This window comes from Carcharodon carcharias, chromosome 1, assembly GCF_017639515.1.
Source record: "Carcharodon carcharias isolate sCarCar2 chromosome 1, sCarCar2.pri, whole genome shotgun sequence".
NCBI classification, from domain to species: Eukaryota; Metazoa; Chordata; class Chondrichthyes; order Lamniformes; family Lamnidae; genus Carcharodon; species Carcharodon carcharias.
Window position 1 is genome coordinate 104,848,177 of NC_054467.1, and position 26,668 is coordinate 104,874,844.

A 26,668-nucleotide genomic window follows, 5' to 3' on the forward strand; every position below is an offset into this window, starting at 1 on the left:
AGGTCATGTGGTTTTTATCACTAATTTCTCCACTGCATTTTCTTTACTAGTATTAATTATTTTAAATTCCTCAATCTCATTTAAACCCTTGGCTCCTCACTATTTCTATTATGGTCTTTGTGTCGTCTATTGGGAATAAAGATGCAAAATACTTGTTTAACATCTTTGACATTTCCTTATTACCCATTATATTTTCTCCTGTCACATTTACTTCCTTTTTACATTTTTACCTTATTCTTTCATGGGTTGTGGGCATTACTGGTAAGGCCAGCATTTGTTGCCCAACCCTAATTGCCCTTGAACTGAGTGGTTTGCAAGGCAATTTCACACATAGTTAACCACACTGCTGTGGATCTGGAGTCACATGTGAGCCAGACTGGGTAAAGATGACAGATTTTCTTCCCTAAAAGGCATTGATGAACCAGATGGGTTTTTACAACAATTGATGATAGTTTCACAGTCACCATTACTGAGACTAGCTTTCAATTCAATTGAATTTAAATTCCACCAGCTGCCATGGTGGGATTTGAATCCATGTCCCCAGAGCATTAGCCTGGGGCCTCTGACTTATTTGTCTAATGACATTACCACGATGCCACCATCTTCTCCCAAAATAAAATATCCCCAATTATAAAAACTTGTAGAAGCTCTTGCAACCTGTTTTATATTTTTTGCTAGTTTACTCTTGTATTTTATTTTCTCCTTTTTTATCAATGTTTTGGTCTTGCAGATGGATGGGTGAGTGCAAGTACAGATGAGGAGGATGAAGATGATGAAGGGTGGATTGATGTTCACCATTCTTCAGATGAAGAGCAGCAGAAAGAGGTGGTAAGCTGGAAACTTTCCTCATAGACATAACATATTTTATATTAAATCAACTCAGCTTAAAGTTGTAGAACAGGATACATATTTTAATTGTTTTTTGATATTCCTACTTTCAATGAACAGGTATTGTGGTGCTTATAAGAGAGTGGTGCCCATCCCAAACTGCTCCTTTCCCCTCCTGAGTTTGTGTTTGAGATTGGGACTCTGCATTGGAACACTGCACCTGCAAGGTGGTTGCACCCTTGGTTTTGACCTGTTTTATTTCTTCTACCAGGATCCTAGAGTCTGTTCTGCTTTGCTAGTTTTTTATGTTTCCCTCTCTATCTGCCTTACCCCCAGCTCTTTTAAATTAGTCACACGTTCTATTTATCTCATTTGCCTTTCAGTGTTTCTAGCATTTGCTGTTGTCATAAGTCAATTTGATTTTGAAGAATGCTTGAGATAACACAAATGTATTTAATTGTTGACCACACATATTGGTAGATAATAGAAAATCCAAGCTGTTTCAGTGCATTTGTTACTAACTAGTTATTAGACATGGACAAAATGAAACGGAGAAAAGCTATCACTCAGGTAAGAGTTTTCCACATGCAAAAGCAAAATAAAAAAAGACTGTCTGGAATCAAGCTCAGAGAATTATGATGTGCAAAGAAACTAGTGGAAAATTTGCAGATTTGTCAGAAGTCAATATAAATCTATATGCTTATTTACACATGGTTTATACAATATTTAAATGAATATGAACTACAGGAAAATTGTTTGATCAGAGTATATGTGGTGAAGGAGCTGTAGCTCAGGCAGCCATTGAGCGAGAGGACTAAAGATATTTATGCTGGCTAAAAAGCACAGTAAGTTCAGAGATCAAAGGAGGAGCAAAAGGAAAATGCTGAAGATATACTGGCAAATTATTGGCATCTGAAAGGCAGGTTAACATCTCAAATAGAGAATCTGGTCAGAACACATTCTAGTAAGTCTGAATCATTTTCACATTGATTGTCAGATGCGAGAGTTTGAAATAAAACTCTGATCAGATGAAATGTTTCTCAAAGTGTATTCAGCAAAGTTTTGTGTTTCAAAAGGTAGAGAAGATTAGCAGTATGCCCCTGGAAGCACGGAAAGCCAAAGCAGCAATTGTCAGTGCAAGCCGAGTCCTAACACAAGAAGATTTCAAGAAAATCCGTCTGGCTCAAATGGCCAAAGAAATTGATGCTGCCCCTGGCAAAGGTCAAAAAAGGAAAATTGTTGAGGATGTCAGTGATGAAAGCAAGTATGTACATTTTATTTTGCATAATTACTGTGGAAAATCTCTCTATGACAATCAAACAAGCTCCAGGAGATTCAGGATTAAATGTGATACAATACTAGATGTACTTAAACTACGCATTCCCTTAATATGTCAGTTTCCTTGATAGCATAAAATCATTGTTTCACATGTCAGGCCTGCATTAGATATCCTTTTGGGTTCTGTGTAATCAGTCTCTCCAATAAGAAAATCCCACATCCCGCTCAATCTAGCGTCTAGTACCTTTACTTCATAATGTTCAGCCATATGATCATATTACGCCATAAATTCACTCACAATTAAAATCCTCCTCATACCTCACACATTGAGGGAATGCTGCATTGTTGCAGGAGCTGACGCTAACCCCAGCTCTTACTGCCCCGCCATCCCATCACCTCTAGGCTTGTCCTTCACTAGTTTCCAGTACAGCAGGCACACTCAATATTAGTGTAGGGAGCACTTTAAAAATACAAACTGCTAAGGACAGAGGAAGCAGTGAGGCAGCAAGCAGTGACTCAGCCCCAGTGCAATAGGCTGGGAGTGGAAAATAAAACATCAGCTAGGACATGTGCTAGCCCAAGGGGGTGCATGAAAAGGGAAGAATGTGTAAATGGATAGCATCAGTAAATGCAAGAAGATTGGGCTAGGTTCATCAAACAGGTGGCACCTAATACTACCAAGCTTCCCGAGGACTAAGAATAATGGTGAGCCTTATAGCTTAAAGCTTCCCATATGATGGAAATAGCACCACATGACCTCCTGCAAGCATAGGAAATGCATGCTGTTTGTAAAATACTGTAGATCATGGCGTATAAGTCGACCTTTGAAGCCTCTCAAAATCCTTCCAAAAACGTGGGTCAAGTTATATGCCAAGTATAAGATGTGAACCATCAGTGTTAGTGCAGGACATTTTGAAATGTGGAAAAGACACATGGGCCAGGATTTCCCAGTCGGCGAGCAGGGGGGCAGGGCCTGCTCGCCAATGTGTAAAATGTAGCAGGATGACGTCAGGCAGAACTCCCGACGTCACCCCACCTCATTTCAATTTTCAGGTAGGCAGGGGCTCAGCTGAATCAGCTGTGCACCTGCCGACCTGTCGATGGCCAATTGAGGCCATTGACAAACTCATTAATGTAATTAGTTGACCTACCCGTCCAACCTTAAGGTTGGCGGGCAGGCCGGGAGCCCTGGTGGGCATTGGAAAAAGTGTGAAACCTCATCCATGGGCGGGATGAGGTTTCATGTAGGTTTTTAAAAATTTAATAAAACTGTAACTAAAAGTGATGGACATGTCCCAAATTGTGGGGCCCATCTCCCTGAGGCAGCACTGAGCCTTAGGGAGATGAGTGCGCTCTTTCGCACACTCTCAGCTCAGGGAATTCATCCCCACCCGCACTCCATCCCTTGCAGACGTCACTCTGGACTGGCCTTAATCGGCCCTCCCACCTAAAATGGTGGCACGCCCCCGATCGGAGGTGCGCCTCTCAGTGCCTGCTCCTGAACATACCCCCCCCCCCCCCCCCCCCCCCCCCCCACATCGACGGGGGGAAAATTCTGCCCATAATGCTGGTAATAAAAATTAAATCAATGTGACATGGTTGAGCGAATTAATTCTATAAGGATACCTTTAACCACAATCAAAATATTTGAAGAACAGTCAAATTCATCAACTTTGGCATCCGATGCAAAGAGTTCATTGAATTCATTGAGTCACTTTGGCTTTGGCATCATCGTTAGGATCCCACACTGGATCAGATTTGGCACTTTTGGTTGCAGAATCATCACGGGGGTATTTTAATAGTCTCTGTGCAATCTTGGTGTTCTGCCACAACACTAGACATTTTTGTTCCATAATGTGGCTACACCAACTAGCTGTTGCTCTGCTGGATTCAGCATTTGATTTGGCCCATTGAAGTATGTATGTACAATGCATTTCTGCTGCTAATGAAACCATTCTGACAATTTTCAAGACCCTTTCCGACACATGCTTCTCAAGATCAGGCCAGTGTCTGGTCCCTGTTCTCATGCCTTATTTGGTCGTGGGCATTTTCTTCAGGGTGGATTCCTCCTTCTTCCATTCTTGTACCAGTTCATCACTAACACCAAATTCCTCGCTGCAGCAGTTATTTGACGAGTTAGCAAATGTTACAACTTTTAGCTTGAAACCAGCTTTATACTTCATTCTTTTAGCTGGTGGACCCATTTCTGTTCATCATTCGTCACGCACAGTCTGCTAAGTATAGGCCTAGACATGAATTTTGGTGCCACAAAAATGGGTTCGTCTTAGGTACCGGGTCGACTTATATTCTGCAATCTGTGGTATTTAATTTATATTATATATCTTATTTCTTTGTTCAAACATTTAATCAAAATGAGCCAGGAGACCATTCATCCAACTTGTCCCTAAAATGACATTGGAACAAGGAGAATCTTTTGTTACAAGTCAGCTGTGTAGCATTTGATGGTATCTGGTTCAGTGTGCAACCTCTTCTTCCAGCCAATTGTTATAGACTACTTCTTGATGCCTGCTGAAAGCACCATATGCCTTTGGATTGATCACTGCTTTCCCTCTTCCAAGGAATCTGTCTTTTCAGTTTTCATATTTAATTGTAAAACTCTTAAACTTTCAGAGGAGAGCAGCTTTCATTGCGAAATATAGAACGACTCCATAAAAAACCTAAATCGGATAAAGAAACTCGACTAGCAACAGCAATGGTAAGAAATTGTTGGTGAATATTCTTTTAAAAATTTCTCTTCTGGAATTATGTTCTTATTTTGTCCCTGGGCTATGCATCCCTTGGAGATAGCTCTTATTTTTAAAGTTATCTATGTATATATGTTTTGCATTTTAGGCATGATTGATGCTTCAGTTCAAACAACCACTGTGTCCACAGTGCATTAAAATATAAATTAGACAATTTTAAGAAGCCACATTCAGCTAATTGAAGTAGTTAACTAAAGCAGCACATTACTTAATTTCTGTTTCCTTTTTTGGCCACCAAAGACCTTGAAGAACATGCATTCTTGAGGATTTAATTTCCTTTCAGTTATGTCAAAATTTGTACTGTGGCCAAACCTTGACAGAATCCTGGTGTGTATGTGGAGAAAAGCAGTTCTGTCATCATATCCCTTTTCTGTTGTTATGTAAACTTAATATAATAAATGTGTCAAGAATGTTATTCAATCATAAACCTCAGTGGCAGTATTTGTAATGGAGCTCAGCTGAAACTGACCATCATTCTTTCTTTCCCACTAACCTGACCCCCCCCCCCAACTAAATTGACCACTTCTGAGAAATGCCTTAGCTGGTTAACTTAGTGATTCTATTCTATAACATCTGATTGTTCCATGGCACAATGTCTCTCCATTGTCTCCTCTTTCCTGACAATGATAGCTCGTGTCTGGTACAATTCCACAGGTGATGACAACTGTCTGGTACTTTGCAAAACTAACCATTCTTATGAGAGCCTAAACCAAAAGTATCCACAGGTTTATTTTGGTGTTCACAGGTTACTTGGCTGTTCGGAGCATCACAGTCACCTGGAACTATGTTCCCATCTGAGGGAATATTTTCCTTTGTACAGAGTTTAAGAAAAATAATTTATTGAATTGATATGATAAAGAGCGTACATTTATATGAACACCTTTCAAATCATTGAGATGTTCCAGAGCACTTCACAGCCAGTGGATTCATTCTGAGGTGCACATCCATAAAATGAAGCAATGTTACAGCATAGAAAGAGACCATTAGGTTTATCAAATCTGCACCATTTTTTTTTTATCACAGGTGCCACTAATGCTAATCCCACTCTCCTCGTTGCTTCCCATACCCTTTAAATTCAAGCAACTATCTAATTCCCTTTAAAAACATGTATGGACTTTGCTTCAGTAAGTTTGCCGAAGAATTCCATATTCTAACTGAGCATCTCGTATGTAAAAGAAAGCCTTTCTAACTTCCCCTTAATTCTTGTTGTGATTGATTGTGATAAAATTTTGCCCCTTTGATTCCACTGGTCGGCAAAATTGTAACAATTTCACTATTTACGTAATCTTTCATAATCTATATCAGATCACCCTCCTTGAACTTAAATGCTTACAGCATACAACAGGCTGAAAGGCTTCCTTCTATGTGCCAGTTCTAGTAAAAAGCCCTAGAATCTTAATTATAATTCTGCCAGTTGGTGGCACTCTCGCTTCTGAATCAAAGTTTTGGGTTCAAGTCCCACTCCAGGACCTAAAAATCTAGGCTGATGCCCTTGTGCAGTACTGAGGGAGTGCTGCTTTGTTGGAGGTGCCGTCCTTCAGTTGAGACGTTAAACCAAGGCCCCATCTGTGCTCTCAGATGGATGTAAAAGATCCCATGGCACTAATTCAAAGAACAGCAGGGGAGTTATCCCTGGTGTCCTGTTCAATATTTAGCCTTCAGTCAACATCACAAAAAAAACATATAATCTGGTTATCATCACTTTGCTGTTTGTGGGAGCAACCTGTGCACAAATTGGCTGCTGTGTTACCTATAGTACAACAGTGACTACACTTCAAAAGTACTTCATTGGCTGAACATTTTGGGCTGTTTTTTTACAAATATTTTCGGCTGTTTTTGCAGGTTTAATGTGTCATTTTTGGTCATGGATTATCTGTAGTTATAGCGGTCAACGGAAACCGAGTCCATTGGCTCCTGACTAGATGTTAGTCAAGTAATGGGTAAATTGCAGTTCTTTGCAACTGATTAAAATGTGTTACTGGAGCATATTGGATACTTGCTACTCCTGTAACTACTCCGCAAACTATAGTAATGGATGCCAGACATGAGAATTTGTTAAAATTAACTTTATGAAAAATTGATGCCATTAATTTCTGTGGAAAAACTTACCATAACTTTGGCAAAATATGGGCAGTAATGTTATCCCTATGATTTCTGTGATGTGTGTAGTAAGTGGCTTTTCTCTGGTGATTAGGATGCACTGTATTGTTCCTCATGTGATTTACCTCTTTTTCTTAAATCTGCCAGGCAGGGAGATCTGAGAGAAATGAATTTGTGAAAAAGAAAAACAAGCTGAATCCATATGCAAGCACAACCAACCAGGACAAGAAAAAGAAAAAGAACTTTATGATGATGAGATACAGTCGTAACGTGAGATCAAAAGGCAAACGCTCCTTCAGGGAAAAGCAGGTAATTAATTGTTCTTGGGTCATAACTGGAAAATGTTAGAAACATTCAGGAAGTCACCTGCGGAAAGAACAGGCAAGTGGATCCATCATTAGAATTGGAATTTAATGGAGGTGAATAGCATTTAAAAAGGATCAGAACAAGGGGCAAGGAGAAAATAAGATAATCATACAAAGAAAAGGAAATAGAGCTGTCTTCAAAATGCTAATACAGAAAACAGGAGATGGTTAACTACAGAAGTGATATCATAGAAACATAGAAAATAGGAGCAGGAGTAGGTCATTCACCGTTCGAGCCTGCTCCGCCATTCAGTATGATCATGGCTGATCCTCTATCTCTACGCCTGCGCTCCCTCCATACTCCTTCACGCCTTTAGAGTCTAGAAATCTATCTATTTCTTTTTTTAATATATTCAGTGACATTGCCTCCAGAGCCTTCTGTGGTAGAGAATTCTATAGGTTCACCAACCTCCGAGTGAAGAAGTTTCTCCTCATCTCAGTCCTAAATGGTCTACTCCATACCTTGAGATTGTGACCCCTATTTCTAGAACCCCCCAGCCTCCCCCAGCCAGAGGAAACATCATCCTGCATCCAGCCTGTCCATCTCTGTCAGAATTTTATATATATACAAGATTGATGTTTGACTGTTAATTCCATAAATATATTAACTGGGATATATTCAGTACAACAGGTTTAGACTGTGCAGAATACTTAAAGTGCATTCTGGAGAACCTTTTTAGCCAGTACCTAGTTAGCCCAGCAAGAGAAGGGGCAATTCTGGACTTAGTTTTAGAGAATGAAGCTGAACAGGTGAAGGGGTATCAATTGGAGAGGTGGTAGTGATCATAATTCAATTATATTTTGGGTACTTATGGAAATCTAGACTCCCCTGGATGTCAAATAGCATACAGAGTAGGATGAAGCAAAGAAGAAAGCTGATGTCAGATGCCACAAGTTCAAAACTATAGAAAGTGCATGGTTGAAATTAGAAAGGAAATTAGTGAAGAGAGGACATGAAGTAAAATGAAGGAAAAGCCAAAGATGTTTTATCAATATATAAAGAGCAAGAGGATAACTAAGGAAAGAGTAGAGACAATTAGAGACCGAAAAGGTAACCTACGTGTGGCGGTAGAAGTCAGGGGCATGTTTCTTCTTGAATACTTTGCATCTGTTTCACAAAACTTGGGAAGGAAGCAGACATTGTAGTTAAGGAGGAGTGTGTAATCTTAGGTGGCACAAATATACTGAGAGAGGGAATGTTAAGATGTTTAATATCCTTGAAAGTGGATAAATTACTGTTCCCAGATGAAATTTATCCTAGGTCACTAAGAGAAGCAAGTAGAGAAATAGCAGATGCTCTGACAACCATTCTCCAGTTATCTACAAGCATGTGATTGGGGAACAGCTAACAATGCACCATTATTTAAAAAAAGGAGGAAGGGATAGCCTGAGTAATCACAAGCCAATCAATATCCTGTGGCCCCAGGACATCGCTGCAGGAGTTAGTGTCCTAGGCCCAACCATATGAGTTAGGAGCAGGAGTCGGCCATTTGGCCCCTCGAGCCTGCCCCACCATTCAATAAGATCATGGCTGATCTGATTGTGGCCTCAACTCCACCTTCTGCCTAAGCTCAATAACCTTTGATCCCTTTTTTTATCCAAGAATCTACTACCTCTGCTTTAAAAATGTTCATTGACCCTGTCTGCACCACTCTGTGGAAAAGAGTTCCAAAGATTCACAACACTCAGAGAAAAAATTTCATCAGTGACCTTCCCTCCATCATCAGGTCAGAAATGGAGGATGTTTGCTGATGAGTGCACAATGTCTAGCACCATTCACAACTCCTTAGATACTGAAACAGTCCATGTTCATATGCAGCAAGACCTAGACAACATTCAGGTTTGGGCTAATAAGTGGCAAGTAACAGTCACGCCACACAAGTGCCAGGCAATGACCATCTCCAACAAGAGAAAATCTAACCATCTTCCCTTGACATTCAATGACATTACCATTGTTGAATCCCCCACTTTGCCATTGCCATTGACCAGAAACTGAACTGGACCACCCACATAAATACTGTGGCTACAAGAGCAGGTCAGAGGTTGGGAATTCTGCAGCAAGTAACTCACCTCCTCATTCCCCAAGGCCTGTCCACCATCTACAAGGCACAAGTTAGGAGTGTGATGGAATACTCTCCACTTGACTGGATGAGTGTAGCTCCAACCACACTTAAGAAGCTTGACACCATCCAGGACAAAGTAGCCTGCTTGATTGACACCCCATCCAACACCTTAAACATTCACTCCCTCCACCGCTGACGCACAGTGGCAGCAGTGTGTACCATTTACAAGATGCACTGCAGCAACTCACCAAAACTCCCATCAACATCACCTTCCAAACCCACAACTTCTACCTCTTATAAGTAAAAGGGCTGCAGACACATCACCTGGAAGCTCCCCTCCAAGTCACACATCATCCTTGGAAATATATCGCAGTTCTTTCACTGTCGCTGGGTCAAAATCCTGGAACTCCCTTCCTAACCGCACTGTGGATGTACCTACACCACATGGACTGCAGTGGTTCAAGAAGGCAGCTCACCACCACCTCCTGAAGGACAATTGGGGGTGGGCAATAAATGCGGTTCTAGCCAATGATGCCCATATCCTGTGTAAGAATAAAAAATGTCTAACCTCCGTGGACAAAAAGTTTTGCGAGACAGTATAAATCGTCATTTTAAAAAGGCACAGATTAATCCTGCTCAGTTAGTGTGGTTTCTTTCATGATGTCTGACTGACTTAATCAAATTTTTTGAGTAGGTAACAAGAGCGGTTGATGAGGGTAGTATGTTTGATGTAGTCTACATGGATTTTAGCAAGGATTTTGATAAGGTCCCACATGGCAGACTACCTAGAAAATCCCAAGTCCTAGGGCAGGATTTTGAATTCGGCGTGTGGGCGCGGTTGGCGGGCCCGGGAGCAGCTGGGAAACAGGCCACTGCCCGCATTTAGCCCTTGACCATGATTTCACACTGGCTGGCCAATTGAGGCACGCTGAAATGCTCAGTGCTGCCGGGCTGGGGGTGGGAGGAGGGCGAGTACTGAAGCCAGTGTAGGGGAGCGCTCACAGAAAACTCCCTGAAGACAGAGAGCTGCCTCAGGGAGCTGAAGAATTCAAAAGCCATAAATAAAGATTTTCAAATGCCGAAAAAAAATTGTCCACATATCAGGATCAGTCACCTGAACATATGGCTGATGTAAGTTCTATCCAAACGTGTTTCTGTTTTTTTTAGTTAATATCAGAAACCTCATCCAGCCCTTGGATGAGGTTTCCTCAAGAAGGCAACAGCTGCCTGGCCGATTTGCCGTAACATTGGACAGGCAATGAAAAATCACCATTGATTACCATGTTAATTACCTTAATAGACGCTTTATTTGTCAGCAGGCGCGCTGCTGACTGAAACATCGTGCGAGTGTGCGATGACATCGGGACCGTCGCCCAACAGCATCACGTGCTGTTTCACACTTGAGCGGGTCAGCCGCACACCTGTGCGCCAAGCAAGAAATTCTGCCCCTAGGACTCCAAGGGAAAGTGACAAGTTGAAATCAAAACTGGCTCAGAGGCAGGAAACAAAGGGCAATGATTAACTGGTGTTTTTGTGAGCGGAAGACCGTTTCCAGTGCACTTCCATAGGGCTCAGCATTCGATCACTTGCTTTTCGTAGAATATACCAGTGGTTTAGACTCTTTAATGAGGATGAGACATGAACTAGCTGTGCATAATCAAATGTTGTATTTTCTGCCTATATTATAAACTATTATTGCATGGTTCATAATGTTCAATCAGGATGATCACTGCACATGGACTGTCTGCATACCCTACAAGATATATTTCTTTTGACAGATTGCACTGAGGGATGCTCTCTTGAAGAGAAAAAAACACTTAATGAAATGAATCCGGGAATTTTAGGACACTTCGAGAATTTTATTCCTTCCAATCAAAATCAGGATGTTACAACAAAAACAAAATATCACACTGTGAAGATATTTCTAAAGACTTGAATTTTAATTCTCTTTAATTTTTGTACAGTAATTGATCTATAAAATAAAATAACTATGCCAAATCACAACTATGAACGTAATCAATGCATACTGATCTTTCCCTGTACCTTTGTCTAAAAAAGAAAAATAATATCTACTGAATTGGATTCGTTGCAAAGAGAAATGCTGATGGGGACAGTGGCCATTGACCTTTTAATCAACTTCAACCCAGATTGCTTGGCTGCAAGTCTCTGGACCCCTGTGACCAACAAGGTAAAATGAATTGGGGCAGTCTTCATCAAGGTTCTAGTTGAGCATTTAAATGTGGGCACTCATTATCACGAAGTGAGTGTCTCACTCAGAGACTGTAGGGTGAGGATAATGATGGGTCACACTGATGCAGTTTGGTGCCCTTCTGAGATTATGACAAAGGCACGTTGGGCCAGACTAGGGGCTTACCCTTCACCCTGTACTTAATGCAATTACTAAATGCCTGAAATGAGAAAGTGTTACATTTTCCAAGATAAACACTACAACTTGATAAAGACAAAATTCATTATGGATTGGGATTTATGCTTAATAAAGAAGGCACACAGAACAGGGATACAGATTTTAGGAGCTAGCCACTTGATAGTGCGAGTTTTGCAAACCCAAAAGTAACTTGTGGGGAATGATTAAGCTTCTGAGGTCATGCTTTCCTGATGGCTTTGTGAATAAATGCACCACCTGATGTGCTGAATAACACTGACCAGAATTTTCCAGTTTCCAGTCTGTGCTAAATTAGCTGACCACTATAGGAGCGGTTACTGGAAAGCTGCAATTGGTCTCGACACACTGGGATAGGGAGAAGAAAATCCAGGAGAATTCCCCTCAAGACTTCAAATGGTGGCCACTGCTGGGACTATAGGCAGTCTCTGAAGAAGGGTCATGAAGACTCGAAACGTCAACTCTTTTCTTCTCCGCCGATGCTGCCAGACCTGCTGAGTTTTTCCAGGTAATTCTGCTTTAGTTTTGGATTTCCAGCATCCGCAGTTTTTTGTTTTTATCTCTGAAGAAGAGCTACTAGAGGCAGGACTGAAGGCAAATGCAGGGTATCAGTGGGGTTTGGGGGCCGGGTTTGAGAGGCTGGGGAGGCGGTTGCATCTTGTAGATAGTGGACAAGCTTTGGGGAGTCAGGAGGCGAGTTACTTCCTCGGATTCCCAGTCTCTGACATACTCTTTCAGTCACGGTATTTATATGGCTGGTCCAGTTCATTTTCTGGTCAATGGAAACACCCAGGATGTTGATAGTGGGGTTTCAACAATAGGAATGTCATCGAATGTCAATGGGAAATGGTTAGATTCTCTTGTTGGGGATGGTCATTGCCTGGCATGAATGTTACTAGCAACTTTATCATTGCAAGCCTGAATATTGTCCATGTTTTGCTGCATGTGGGTGTGGACTTCTTCCTTATCTGAGGTGTTCCAAAGGCTTTCAAAACCTGCCTCCAAGATCATCATCCAATTAGGGATGGCAAGTGGGATGATGATTCTGGGATTGAGAGTGCAGGATTTAAAGTGCCACCAGCAGACTTCACAGTGGCTGTACAGAGAGATTTGTATTGAGGTGACTGGGAGGAACCACTTCTAAAGAAAATGAAAGGGAGATGGGGAAGGCTGAAGCCCCATTGAGTTGTGAAAACCCCCTACAGGAACTGCAAGTAATTTCCTTAACAAAACTGCTATCATTAATAGCAGCCTGCTCCTGTCATCACAAGCCTCTGCCAGTGGTTGACCTCAGACATGCCTCTTTCCTTTTTTAGAGTACTGAGTACATGTCAGTTGAAGGTCTCAATGACTTTCCTCTTAGCACTCGCTTCCTCTAAGGTGCCATATTCTAGACAAGTGAGCTACATTTTACTTGCCCTGACTGTGTTTTCAGCAGTGGGGGAGGCACCAAGCTCACCCCTATAATATGGGGAGTGGGCAGGTGCCGAAATCAGCAGCCCACCTGCCATATTTTAATAGGTAATCAAGGGTAATCAATTAGGCTTGTTACCAAGACAAGTGACCCTGAAAATATGCTGCCCACACCATAAAATGTTTGGTCTCAGCAGTCAGGCTGCCCAATTTTTTTTAACATTCTCTCTTCAAAGGGCAGGAAGTGGATGGGGTTCTATCTTTGGGACAGCCCTTTGCGGATCAGGAGGCAGCCCCCCCCCCCCCAACTAAGATGGAACCCCCATTCCCTTTCTTCTTCGCCACCCACAGCCTTAAAACCACCCTCTCCCTGACCTGCCCAAACCTTCTCTATCCAAAACTCCAGACTTACCTATCTCCAAGGATCCATGGGTCTTCTTTCTTCTCCTCTTGCAGTCCCAGTAGTGCCCACTAACATACTCTTGGCACTGCCAGGACTACTACGAACATACAAATTAGGGGCAGGAGTAAGCCATTCGGCCCCTCAAGCCTGCTCTGCCATTCAGTAAGACCATGGCTGATTTCACTTTAACCTCAACTTCACATTGCTGCCTACCCCTGATAATCATTCTCTCCCTTACTTATCAAGAATCTACCTCTGCCTTAAAGATAGTCAAAGACTCTGCCTCTACCATATTTTAAGGAAGAGAATTACAAAGTCTCTCAACCCTCAAAGAAATTTTTTTTTCCTCAACTCTGTATTAAATAGGTGACCCCTTATTTTTAAACAGTGACCCTTATCTCTAGATTCTCCCACAACAGGAAACATGCTCACCCTGTCAAGACCCCTCAGGAACTTATATGTTTCAATCAAGTCACCTCTTACTCTTCTAAACTCCAGCGGATACATGAATTCTTTGAGGAGCTAACAAGCAGTATAGATAAAGGAGAACCAGTAGATGTAATATATTTGGTGTTCCAAAAGGCATTCGATAAAGATACAGCACATAAGGCTACTTAAAAAGAAAAGAGCCCATGGTGTTGGGGGTAGTATATATGGATAGAGGATTGGCTAACTAATAGAAGACAGAGTTGGGAAAAGGGTGGCATTTTCAGGATGGCAACCTGTAACTAGTGGAGTGCCACAGCGATCAGTGCTGGGGCCACAATTATTTAAAAGATGAGGGAAGTGAATGTATTGTTGCAAGTTTGCAGATGACACAAAAATAGGTGGGTAGGCAAGAGGTGAGGATGACACAGTCAACAGAGGGCTATAGACAGGTTAAGTGAATGGGCGAAAGCTTGGTAGATGGAATATAATGAGGGAAAATGTGAGGTTATGCACTTTGGCAGGAAGAACAGAGGAGTTGAATATTATTTAAATGGAGAAAGCTGCAGCACAGAGGGATTTGGTTGTCCTTGTGCATGAATCACAAAAAGCTAACAAACGTTCAGCAGCTAATAGGGAGGGCAAATGGAATGTTGGCCTTTATTTCAAAGAGATTGGAGTATAAAAATAGGGAAGTCTTGCTAAAACTATACAAGGCACTAGTTAGACCACACCTAGAATACTGTGAACAGTTTTGGTCCCCTTATCTAAGGAAAGATATACCGGCATTGGAAGCAGTCCAGAGAAGGTTTCCTAGGTTGATCCCGGGTATAGAGGAATTTTCTTATGGAGCAGAGGTTAAGTAGTTTGGGCCTGTACTCATTGGAGTTTATAAGAATGAGAGGCGACCTTATTGAAACATATAAGATTCTTAGGGGGCTTGACAGGATAGATGCTGAGAGGTTGTTTCCCCTTGTGGGAGAGTCTAGGACCAGAGATCATAATCTCAGAGTAAGGGGCTGCCCATTTAAGACAGTGATGAAGAGGAAATTCTTCTCTGAGAGTAGTAAATCTGTGGAATTCTTTACCACATAGGGCTGTTAAGTATATTCAAGGCTGAGATAGACAGATTTTTAATCAGTAAGGGAATCAAGGGTTATGGAGAAAAGGCAGGAAAGTGGAATTGAGGATTATCAGATCAGTCATGATCTCATTGAATGGCAGAGCACACTCAATGGGCTGAAAGGCCTACTTCTGCTCCTATGTTTTATGGTCTACTACTTTTCTCTTCATCATCAAGAAAATAGGTAAATTGCTATTATTCCCTTCCGTCCACACCAACATTAGCTTACAATTGATGCCATATTGGATAATGTTGCAGCTTAAGCCATGACAGATTCATGCCCCACTACACACAAGAATACAGGAACACAAGAAATAGGAGTAAAAGTAGACCATTGAGCCTGCTCTGCCATTCAATACCATCATGGCTAACCTTGGGCTTCAATCACATTTTCCCACCTGCTCCCCATATCTCTTGATATCCTGAGAGATCAAAAATTCTGCCTATACAACATTAAATATATTCGATGATGGAACATCCACAGCCCTTTGGAGTAGAGAATTCCAAAGATTGACAACCCTTTGAAGACATTTCCCCTCATCTCCAACCTAAACAATTGGCCCCTTATCCAGAGACTGTGCCTCCTTGTTCTAGATTCCCTGATCAACGGAAACAATCCAACGGCATCTCCCATACCAAGCCCCTTCAGAATCTTTTATGTTTCATTGAGATAGCCCCTCATTCTTCTAACTCCAGAGAATACAAGACCAATTTACTCAACCTCTCATCCTTAGGGCAACCCCCTCGTTCCAGGGACCAATTTGTGAACTTTTGCTATTCTGCCTCCAATGCAAATATATCCTTCCTTAAATATGGAGACCAAAACCGCAAGCAGTATTCCAGATGTGGTATCATCAAACCCCTGTACAATTGTAGCAAGACTTCTTTATTCTTGAACTCCAATTCTCTTCCAATAAGGGTCAACATGCCATTTACTCTCCAAATTGTTTGCTGTACCTGCATGCTAACTTTCTGCATTCCTTTTACGAGTACACCTAATCTCTTTGAACATCAACACTTACAACACACTATAGCAACTACTTTTCATTTTCTGTGAGGTCTTAGGTTTTCTTTTACAAATAAGTCAACTGAATTGAGAAATGTAATCCCCAAAACACAAATAAAGACCTTGGAAAATGGGCTGGATTTTAAATAAGCTAACCTGTTGTGTCATGATAATGAAGGAAAAAACACCAACTTGCATCCAGAAATATTGGACTTTAAAAATAAGACCTGAGTTTTAAATACACATAAACCACCGGCTGGAATGCTGCAGGGTGATTCCCTAAGGGGTAATGGAACCCCCCCTTGTTGTCAGACAACGTGCTTCTAAAGACATCCAGAAACTAATTGCTCCCTCCCATAGAGACAATGGGACATATTGGGAGATGAGTATTACCTCATCAAAAAATCCTGTGGGCAATGCCCAGACAGATTTGTGGATTTGCTTCCCACTTGGAATATACACAGAAGGGGTTAAAAGTGGGCTGAAAAGCTGCTCCGATGTCTGTCTGCGGTGGATGTTCTGAGAGAGAGAGAAAGTGCTGGAAGTTTGGCTCAGAAGTGACAGCCACAGACAGTGCCCCTGCAAATCGCCATTTTGCAGGTATTCTGATCTCGCTCCCTCTCTACCAAATTCAACTCTACTGGAATCTCAAAAACGACTATTTGTCTACTGGAGTCAACTCTATGGAACCTCAAATCTGACTATTCATCTACCACAGTCAACTTTACTGGAACCTCAAACTCGCCTATTCGTCTACCGAAGTCAATTCTACTGGAATCTCGAATCACAACGATCAATCACTGACTCCCCGGGGTTAAAAACTGTTCCGTTATATATACGCTTACTTCAAGCTAAATTTTTACTTTTAACCTGTATGACCATATATGCATGTGTTTTTATCTTTTCTTGTCTTTAGTGGTTAATAAACTTACTCATCTTTAACTCAAGAAAGTCTGATCAAACTGGCTCCTTCAAAACCAGAACAATTGGGTCTGGGAGAAAGGTCCCATGAAAGGAATCCTTTTTAGATTAAATCTTCTTGTGAACAATGGCGGGGGTGCTGAGTAATGACAGGGAGCCAGTTTATCCCTCATCACCTGGGGCATAACAATTTGGGGGTGTCCCAGCCAGATGGTGACAAATTGAGGGGTCTCACCTGGATCAACAACTTTGGGGAACCTCACCGGTGGGGTGGGGGGTCATAACAAACTGAAGCGCTCGTCAGGGATTTGAACAAACTGGGGGCTCGAAGTCTAGAATATTTTTCCCACATACAAAACGAACGAATTAGACTGGGAAAAGTAAATTGTCCTTCTGAAATCAATTTTTTCAAAACTGCAAAACTACTTTCTTGAGTCTATACTACTGAAGTGTTAAAATTTCCACTTTTATGCTAGAACCTTTCCAGCAGAACCAGAAGCAGTTACTTCTGAGGGTCTAAAAGTTCTGTCCCTCGAACAGTTAAAAGAGATAGTAAGGTGTTTAGGATTTGAATTTCGGCTGAAAGCTAGAAAACCTGAAATTTTGAAAGGGGTGGCCAATGGTCTACAGGTGGAAACTGAGGACGATGAAATGGATAGCATAGCAGTAGAGAAATTAAAATTGGAGAAGTGGAAATTAGAATTTCAGGAGAGAGAAAAGGAAAGGGCACTAAGGGAAGAGGGAGAATTTCAGAAAAGATGAAAAAGAATTTCAAGTAAAATAGCAAGTAGGAATCCTGCTGCGTCCCTTGAAGACCCTCAGATTTAATGATTGAGACAACCCAGTTTGCTCATCTAATCCCTAAGTTTGATGAAGCAGAGGTGGAGGCTTTCTTTATATCTTTCGAGCGGTTAGCACAGCAGTTAAAGTGGCCCTATTACTGCAGAGTAAACTTTCAGGGAAGACTCACGAGGTTTACTCCCTCCCACCTGAGGAAAGTGTCACTGACTATGAGGCAGTAAAAAGGGCTATTTTACATGCATGCCAGTTAGTGGAAGAGGCGTACCGTCAGAAATTCCGTATCCTCAGGAAACGGCCTGACCAGATGTACCAAGGATTTGAAAGGCCTAAGCCACTTGCTTTTGACCAGTGGGTGCAGGCACTTAAAACAGAGGCCACTCACGAAAAGCTCCGTGAGATAATTCTCCTGGAGGAGTATAAAAATTCCCTACCCTTTTCAATAAGAACACACCTAGAGGAACAGATGGTAACGGGTCAGGCAGGCAGCCACATTGACTGATGGTGATTATGAGCTGATCCACAAACCCTTGTCCCAGAAGAGACCTTCCCTTAGTCACCCCCAACCAACTGGGAAGGTTAGAGGTGGAGAAAGCGATAGGAAACTGAGCACCTATGGGAGAGAGGGAAATGCTGGGGACCACCCTCAGGACAGAAAGGGTGGTGCCAAGATGTAGATTGAAGCCAAGAAGTCTGTATGTTTTAACTGCCAGAAGGTCGGGCACGTCCAGGCTAACTGCTGGAGGCTACAGGAAAAAACAGTGGGATTTATCAGGGCACATACCCAACACAACATCCCCTCCCCCCCCCCCCCCCCCCCCCCCCCCCCCCCAACCATCCCCCGCCCTGGATGGAGAATGGGAGTCTGTCAAAGAGCATAGCAGACCGGGCTATGGATCTGACTGTGGCTGTGAATCCCTGTAGGGGCGCTCCCGACAGCGTGGACAAGGTTAAACGAATCCCTGAAGAGAACTGGGATTTTGTATCTGAAGGAAGGGTCACCACATTTCTCCAGGGTGAGGTGAATAAGCCTGTAGTTATACAAAAGGATACAGGGACCAGCCAGACTCTACTGCTGGAAAAAGGCATGAACTTCTCACCAAAAAGCACCATAAGTATCAAGGTGCTGGTAAAGGGGATTGAAGGAGGTTACATGCCGATCCCCCCGATACTGGCTTCATTTGGAGTGCGACCTTGGATCAGGCCCATTGACCATGGGTGTTGTCCCCAGTTTACCTGTGGACAGGATCAACCTGCTCCTCGGCAATGACCTGGCGGGATGAAAGGTAATAACATCGCCAGTGGTCTCAGAGAAGCTGAGGTCAGGGAGACAGAACAGCTGCAGGAGAAAGTGCCTGGCATTTTCCCTGACTGTAGTAATGCGGTCTATGGCCAGACAAGCTCCAACAGAGGAAACTGAAGTGGCACCGCAGACTGAAGACCCTACAGCCTGGTTATGTGAAGCCTTTATCGGGAGTCTAGAAGACCCTAAGGAGGTAATAAATAAATCTTCCTTGGTGGCTGTAGTTATACAAGCTGACCCACAGTAAAACATTAGCTCAGACTGCTCACAATGAGGCTGAGGCAGAAGCAGTGCCTGAATGCTACTACATTAAAAATGAGGCACTAATGAGGAAATGAAGACCCCCTCACAGATCTGCAAATGACGAGTGGACAGTGATCCACCCAGTAGTGGTGCCACTGAGGCACCATAGGGAAATATTGCAGCTTGCTGACGAAATTCCAATACGCAGAACTCAAACCCGCATCAGCCAGCATTTCTACTGGCCACACCTCCACAGGGACGTAGTAAGGTTTTGCAGAGCCTGCCCTACATGACAGACTGTGGGAAAACCCAACCTGCAATAAAACCTGCACCTATGATTCCCGTGCGGCTTTTGGGGAATCATTCAGCAAGTGGACTGTGTGGGCCCCGGCCCAAAACAAAAGGGGGCCACAGGTATATCCTTACCATCATGGACATAGTTACCTGTTTCCCAGAGGCTGTTCCCCTGAGAACCATATCTGCCAGAACAGTGGTGAGAGAAATGACCCAATCCTTTACCAGGTATGGTCTGCCCACCAAGATCCAGTCAGATCAGGGCTCAAATTTTATTGTCCAAGATATTCCAGGAAGTCATGGGTAATCTGGGTGTGACCCAACTGAAGTCTTCAGCATATCACCCGCAGTCCCGAGGGGGCTAGAATGGTACCACCTAGACCCTAAAACAATGATCAGGGCATACTGCCACAAGTACCCCCATGACTGGGATAAAGGGCTAGGTTTCCTTCTGTTTGCTACCAGGGACTTACTCGATGAGTCCACCGGGTTTACTCTGTTTGAATTAGTTTACGGGCACCAAGTGTGAGAACCCCTGAAACTAATCAAGGAGAGGCTTTTAGAACAGAAGGAAGAAGTCTCCATGTTAGACTACATAACAGTGTTCCGGGAGCAACTTATGAGTGCCTGCAAGGTGACCCAAGCGCACTTGAATATCTCCCAGACGGCTATGAAAAAAAACTGGCAGACAAACATGCCAAGGCCTGAACTTTTCAGCCAGGAGACTTTGGTTTGTGCTCCTCCCAATACCAGGTGAACCTTTACAGGCCCAGTTTCAGTGGCCCGTACAGAATAGCAAAGAAACTCGGGGAATTGAACTATCTGATAGAGACCCCAGATCGGGGAAAAGCAAAGGCTGTGTCATGTCAACATGATAAAGCGACATCACAGCCAAGAAGGGGACAGGCAGGTAACGGTCTGTCCCATTGCCACCGACCTAGAGGAGGAGGGTAGCAGAGGGGATGAATCAGAGGGTGACATGGGTGAGGCCCACACTGAACCCCCTACTATGCAGCTAACCAATACAGAGATACGAGTGAACTTAGACTCTGTGTTCTCCCACCTAGGTGCAGAACAGCAAGCAGACTTGACGAGGCTGCTCAAAGTATTTAAATGTTTGTGCAGGGACGAGGCAGGCTGCACCACCCTAACCCAACATGATGTGGATGCGGGAGGAGGCCCCTTCCATTAGGCAACATCCCTATTGTTGAGGCCCAGAGAAGCTGGCCCAGGTGTGGGAGGAGATTAACTACATGCTGGAGCACCAACAAATAGAGCCTAGCACAGAGCTGGAGCTCCCCAATTGTGCTCGTGCCCAAGCCAGACGGCTCCACAAGGTTCTGCACTGACTACCGAGAAGTTAATGCAGTAACCAGAGCCGACTCCTATCCAATACCCTGACTGGAAGACTGCATAGATAGGGCAGACAAAGCAGCCTGTATCACAAAGATAGATTTATCCATGGGATACTGGCAGTTCCCTTGAAGACCCGCGCGAAGGAAATCTCCACCTTCGTAACTCCGGATGGGTTATACCAGTGGCGAGTTATGCCCTTTGGACTCCGAAATACCCCAGTCACCTTCCCAAAGCTAATGAGCCAGGTAGTGGTGGGCTTATCCAATTGCATCGTGTACCTGGATGACCTCGTAGTGTACAGAGACATCTGGGAAACTCACTTAGAACAACTGGAAGCCCTCTTCCAGAAAGTACAGTCAGCTGGCCTAGTGGTCAATCTTGCAAAGAGTGGGTTCGCTAAGGCTAAATTGACCTATCTGGAACACATAGTAGGTCAAGGACAGTTACTGCCCAGGGCTGCCAAAGTACAAGCTGTAGCACAGTTCCCCATTCACACCACAAAACAGGAAATCATGAGGTTCCTGGTGTGGGTTCTATTGCAAGCTTTAGCACAGTAGCCTCCCTACTGACAAACCTACTACAGAAAAAAGCAAAGGTAGTGTGGACTGAGAAATGCCAGACAGTTTTCGAAAGGCAGAAGGCCATTTAAATAAGCGAGCCTGTGCTTGCAGACCCGGACTTTAATCAGGCATTTAAAGTAGCCATTGATGAGAGTGACCTCGGGTTGGGGACTGTTCTCCTACAGGAAGACGATTACAGAATAGAGAGACCAATCGGGCACTTCTCTAAAAAAACAAACAAGCATCAGAAATGGTACTCCACAGTAGAGAAGGAGACCCTCACTTTACTACTGGCTTTCAAACACTGAGATATCTGTCCAAAATGTGTATAGAGAAACCGCACTCTATACTGAGCACAATCCATTAAATTTTGTGGAAAAATTTAAGAGCAAAAATGCCAGGTTATTCCATTGGAGTTTGTTCTTCCAGCCGTACCACTTAAAAATCATCCACATTCCTGGGAAATCAAATGCGATTGAGGACAGATACTGCCCAGGGCTGCCAAAGTACAAGCTGTAGCACAGTTCCCCATTCACACCACAAAACAGGAAATCATGAGGTTCCTGGTGTGGGTTCTATTGCAAGCTTTAGCACAGTAGCCAGAAATTAAAGGAACCCAGTTAGAACCGGAAAGGGTAAATTGACCATTGCTAAAAGAACGAATGTGTGTATAAGAGTATTTTTTTTATAAGTTTTTCCCTTTTTTGTAATGATATTAGAATGAATCTCATTTCATTCCGGGGAGGAGGGAAAGTGTCATGATAATGAAGGAAAAACACCAAATTGCGTCCGGAAATATTGGACTTTAAAAATAAGACATGAGTTTTTAAAAATGTACACAAGCCAGTGCTGGAATGCTGTAGGGTGACTACCTAAGAGGTAATGGAACCCCACCTTGTTGCGAGACAAAATTGTTCTAAAGACATCCAGAAACTAATTGCTCCCTCTGATAGAGACAGTGGGACATAATGGGAGATAAGTATTACCTTATCAAGAAATCCTGTGAGCAATGCCCAAACAGATTTGTGAATTTGCTTCCAACTTGAAATATACAAAGAAGGAGTTAAAAGTGAACTGAAAAGCTGCCCTGGTATCTGTCTGTTGGTGGGTGTTCTGAGAGAGAGCAAGTGCTGGAAGTTTGACTCAGAAGTAACAGCCACACACAGTACCCCTGCAAATCGTAATTTTGCAGGTATCCTGATCTCTCTCCCTCTTTACTGAGTTCAACATTACTGGAACCGTGAAACTGACTATTCATCTACTGGAGTCAACTCCACTGGAACCTCGAAACTGACTATTCATCTACCAGAGTCAATTCTACTGGAATCTCAAATCGCAACACTCAATCACCTACTCCCCAAGAACTGTTCTATATACCCTTATATATATTCATTTACTTCAAGTTAAATTCTTACTTTTAAACTGTATGACCGTATATGCATATGTTTTTATCCTTTCTTGCCTTTAGTAGTTAATAAACTTACTCTTACATTTAATTCAAGAAAGTGTGATCAAATTGTCTCCCTCAAAAGCAGAACAATTGGGCCTGGGAAAAAGGTATCCGTGAAAGGGATCCTTTTTAGATTACATCTTCTTGCGACTGAGGTGGGGAGGCCTGGGGGAGTGAATAATGACAGGGAGCCAGTTCATCCTTCCTTACCCGGGGCATAACAATTTGGGGGTGTCCCAGCCAAACAGTGACAAATTGAGGGGTCCCGACTGAACAACAACTTTGGGGAACCTCACCTGAAGGTGGGTATGAAGCACGGTGAATGTGTAGGTTAGAATTCCCCTGCACACTATGGGGGCGTTTAACTCACAGTGACTGGATTAACAGCCCTGAAGAAGAGTCATATTCAACTGTTTTTCTCTATCCACAGGCACTGCTAGACCTGCTGAGTGTTTCTTTCTGTGTCATTTTGCTTTTACACCAGATTCCCCGCCTGGAGGCCAACCTGATTGACGTGGAGGCAGTCCAGAGGAGGTTGGAGGCCTTGTTGAGGAGGCAGGGTGGGTCACCTGCACCCCTGCCTGTCCCTCCTCCATTAAAACCATAAGTAGATGGGTTGAGGCCTGGATTCAGATGTTTTAAGCTGCCGCCTGATCCAACCCACCTGCTTTTTGGGGGCTAAATTCCTCCCCCCCCCCCCCCCAATATCTGGTACCTTGCAGCAAGCTCTTGACCATGGGCCTTTGAGTTTTTTTTAGCTATAACTTTTTTTGAGTGGTTGACAGCTGCGTTTAAAGTAGGATATGGTCCTTCATGATCAAAGGGGCTGTAGTAAAGGAGCATCAGATGGTGTGTGCTCACACCAAGAGTGTGTATATTCCATATGGAGCAAACAGAAATCTTGAAGACAATGAGGTTTCTTCGACATGTCTGGCAGCGAGAGGGGTTGGACTTCCTGCCACTGGAAGCTGAGCATTAAAGTGACTTCCCTGTTGCTGAGCAGAGGTTAATCCACACTGGTTCCTGTCCCTGTTTCAAATGTTGCTCTATTTACAGTTGCTGTCACTCTGTTTATTGCCCGGAGGCCGGGGGGATTTCTCTCCTCCGCGTTTCAATGTGAGTTTAGAGATGCCGCCTTACCAGCGTTGGGAGCCGGTGCTGAGACATTACGATGCGACGCAGTTACGGCGGATCGTGCACCAGGTTATCGGGTGAGGACAGGGGCTGCTGTCCCCCGGCAATGATGCTTTGTGTATTCTCTTCATGGTCATGTCTTTATACCTGGAATATTCAGCCACTCTGATCTCTCTCATTTCTGTTGATAGGAGTTTTGTTTTGATGTTGTCCCATTTGTTTCTGTTGGGTTCTTCTTTCCAGTGTAATTTTTCGTGTATGTTTTACACCTGGTACCTAAACTCTCACTTGTGCTTTTGATTTTACTTTCCTGCAGTCTCTAGGTTTGTTCCGAGTGGTTATATTGTTTAGTATTATTTACTGGCGGAGTGAGTGTGTCGCCCCAATGGCCCATAGCTTTCAGACAGCGGTGGAGAGGATGTGTCCGCCGCTGACTTTATTTAATCTGCCCATTTCCCATTTTACGCTGGATCATTTACACCTTCCGGTCTCGGCTCCTGCAACAGTCACTAGGTCAAATGACGAGTGTAAATCCATGGAAGCCACTTACCATTTTAATCATAAACTGAAGACACGCTGTTTAAGGTCTGTCTTGAGTTTATTGACTTGCACTTTTTAAATAGGGCTGTCGCCCCAAAACTGCACAGCCGCCTGCCCAACGATGTCACCCCTTCCCTTATACACACTTTCCTCCCCCTCCGCCCCCCCACTCACAACCAGTCAGCACTCCTCTCATGCAGTATAAATTGTTGTTTCCTTTACAATTTGGTGTTCTTGTGAATTGTCCTGATGAGTGCAAGAAGACAGCATGTGTCTTTTTTCAGCAATATGTCGAAATAATGCTGACAAACTAACAGCAAGGCCAATTGTGTTGGCCGTTACTTATACACAAATGGCATAACATTTACATTTCCTTTTCAGTATTTGCACTGTAAATTTCACAACCCTTCAATCTGACTGGTTAAGGAGATGTATGGTTGTTTGCCCTGTTCACTCAGATCTCAGATGCCCTATAGAGTATGATGTGCTATTTCCATCTTGCACTTCCAGCTATTTGGTATTGTCAATATTAAATAGGCAACATGGGTCTAACTAACAGTGGCACCATTTCTTGCCTGCCACAGGAAATTGATATTAGAAGGCTTGCAAAAATATGAAATCCAACTGAATTTGCCATCTTCTAATCAGAAGTTCGTCTTTCAGAACAAGACTTTTATGTTCGATCTGAAAAAATTGCTCCAGAAGATAATTGAGCCTTGACAGACTTTCCTAGTCCAGCGTGTAAATTTTATGCATTCAGTATTTCCCAAACATTTGTGCTTGGTATCTTGAAATACTTGTAGATTAATATTTTGTTATTTGTGAACAAGCTGTTTTGATTAGCAAATGTAATTGTTCATACATGTATATTTTTCAACTGCTTTAACAAAATTAATGACAAATGTCCTTGAAACAATCGAATCTTTATGTTACAGTTCTGTTGCCCCCAAGTGGGTGATTCCCATTGTTGAACAGCTAGCAACCCAACTAGGCCACATGTTACCACAACCCTACGAAGCAGAAATTCAAGGAATAAGTAAAGCCCTAGGTATAAGCCTTGGAGATGGACTTCTTATCAATCTTGTTTATGAAATTTCTGGGTAGGTATTCTTTAACATGTAACTATTTAACAGTCAAACCGTTAAATTTTGATCAATTTTACACCTGAGCTACTTTAGTTTGCCCTACAAAGAAAGTCACACAGTCAGATGCTATTATCCAAATAGTGGTTGGATCTGTAGTCACTCAGGAATAATTTACCTCGGAACATTCACACTTGTTTTTCATTGGTGTCTTCCAAGCAAAACCTATTAGAAGACCAGATAATACTAATGGCCTGAGAACAAATACCTTGCAATGTAACAGTGAAGAAAACATTGCAATATGAACAAGTTGAGCCCTGTAAAGGTACTTTACGTTGACCTAAATCTTCCAGTTGGTATTATTTTAAGATCAACATTGACCCGTATAAATGGATTAACAGCAGTGTTAAAACAATAACAATTGGAAAATTTAGGCAACTAACCTTCCTCACCACAAAAAATAAAGATTAACAAAACAATAAAAATAAAGTTATTTAAGCAAACATCTAAAACACATACTTTGTAGTTAAGAAGCATATAACCTTTAGTTGTCAGTGGTACTAGTATTCAATAAAAACAGTAAATGGTGGCATACATAGGAAGAAATTAATTAAAGTAAATTAACTAAATAACATAAGTTAGAATGTGTTACGTTGCAGCTGTGAGGTGTGGAAGTTTTTGGACACCAAGGCAATCCATGACAAATACGTCTGCAGAAAGCGTAAACAACTTGAGGAATTCCGGATCAGGGTTATTGATCTGGAAATGCAAATACTGCGCAACTTAAGGCAGGGGGAGAAACACCTGGATACTGTG

General features: G+C 42.7%; 1 protein-coding gene across 2 annotated transcripts in view; it reads left to right on the top strand.

Annotated features, from left to right (window-relative positions):
* Window positions 1–11,400, top strand: part of sdad1 (SDA1 domain containing 1) — an 87,015-nt gene extending 75,615 nt beyond the window's left edge. The window contains exons 17-21 of one of the 2 annotated variants that reach the window (XM_041198687.1): window positions 722–828; window positions 1,905–2,092; window positions 4,738–4,822; window positions 7,119–7,280; window positions 11,178–11,400. In XM_041198687.1, coding sequence (XP_041054621.1) covers window positions 722–828; window positions 1,905–2,092; window positions 4,738–4,822; window positions 7,119–7,280; window positions 11,178–11,228 — 593 coding nt within the window. In that variant the 3' untranslated portion in view covers window positions 11,229–11,400. The remainder of the gene's footprint in view (window positions 1–721; window positions 829–1,904; window positions 2,093–4,737; window positions 4,823–7,118; window positions 7,281–11,177) is intronic. The other variant, XM_041198695.1, reaches the window with a different exon arrangement.
* The last annotated feature ends 15,268 nt before the right edge of the window (window positions 11,401–26,668 follow it).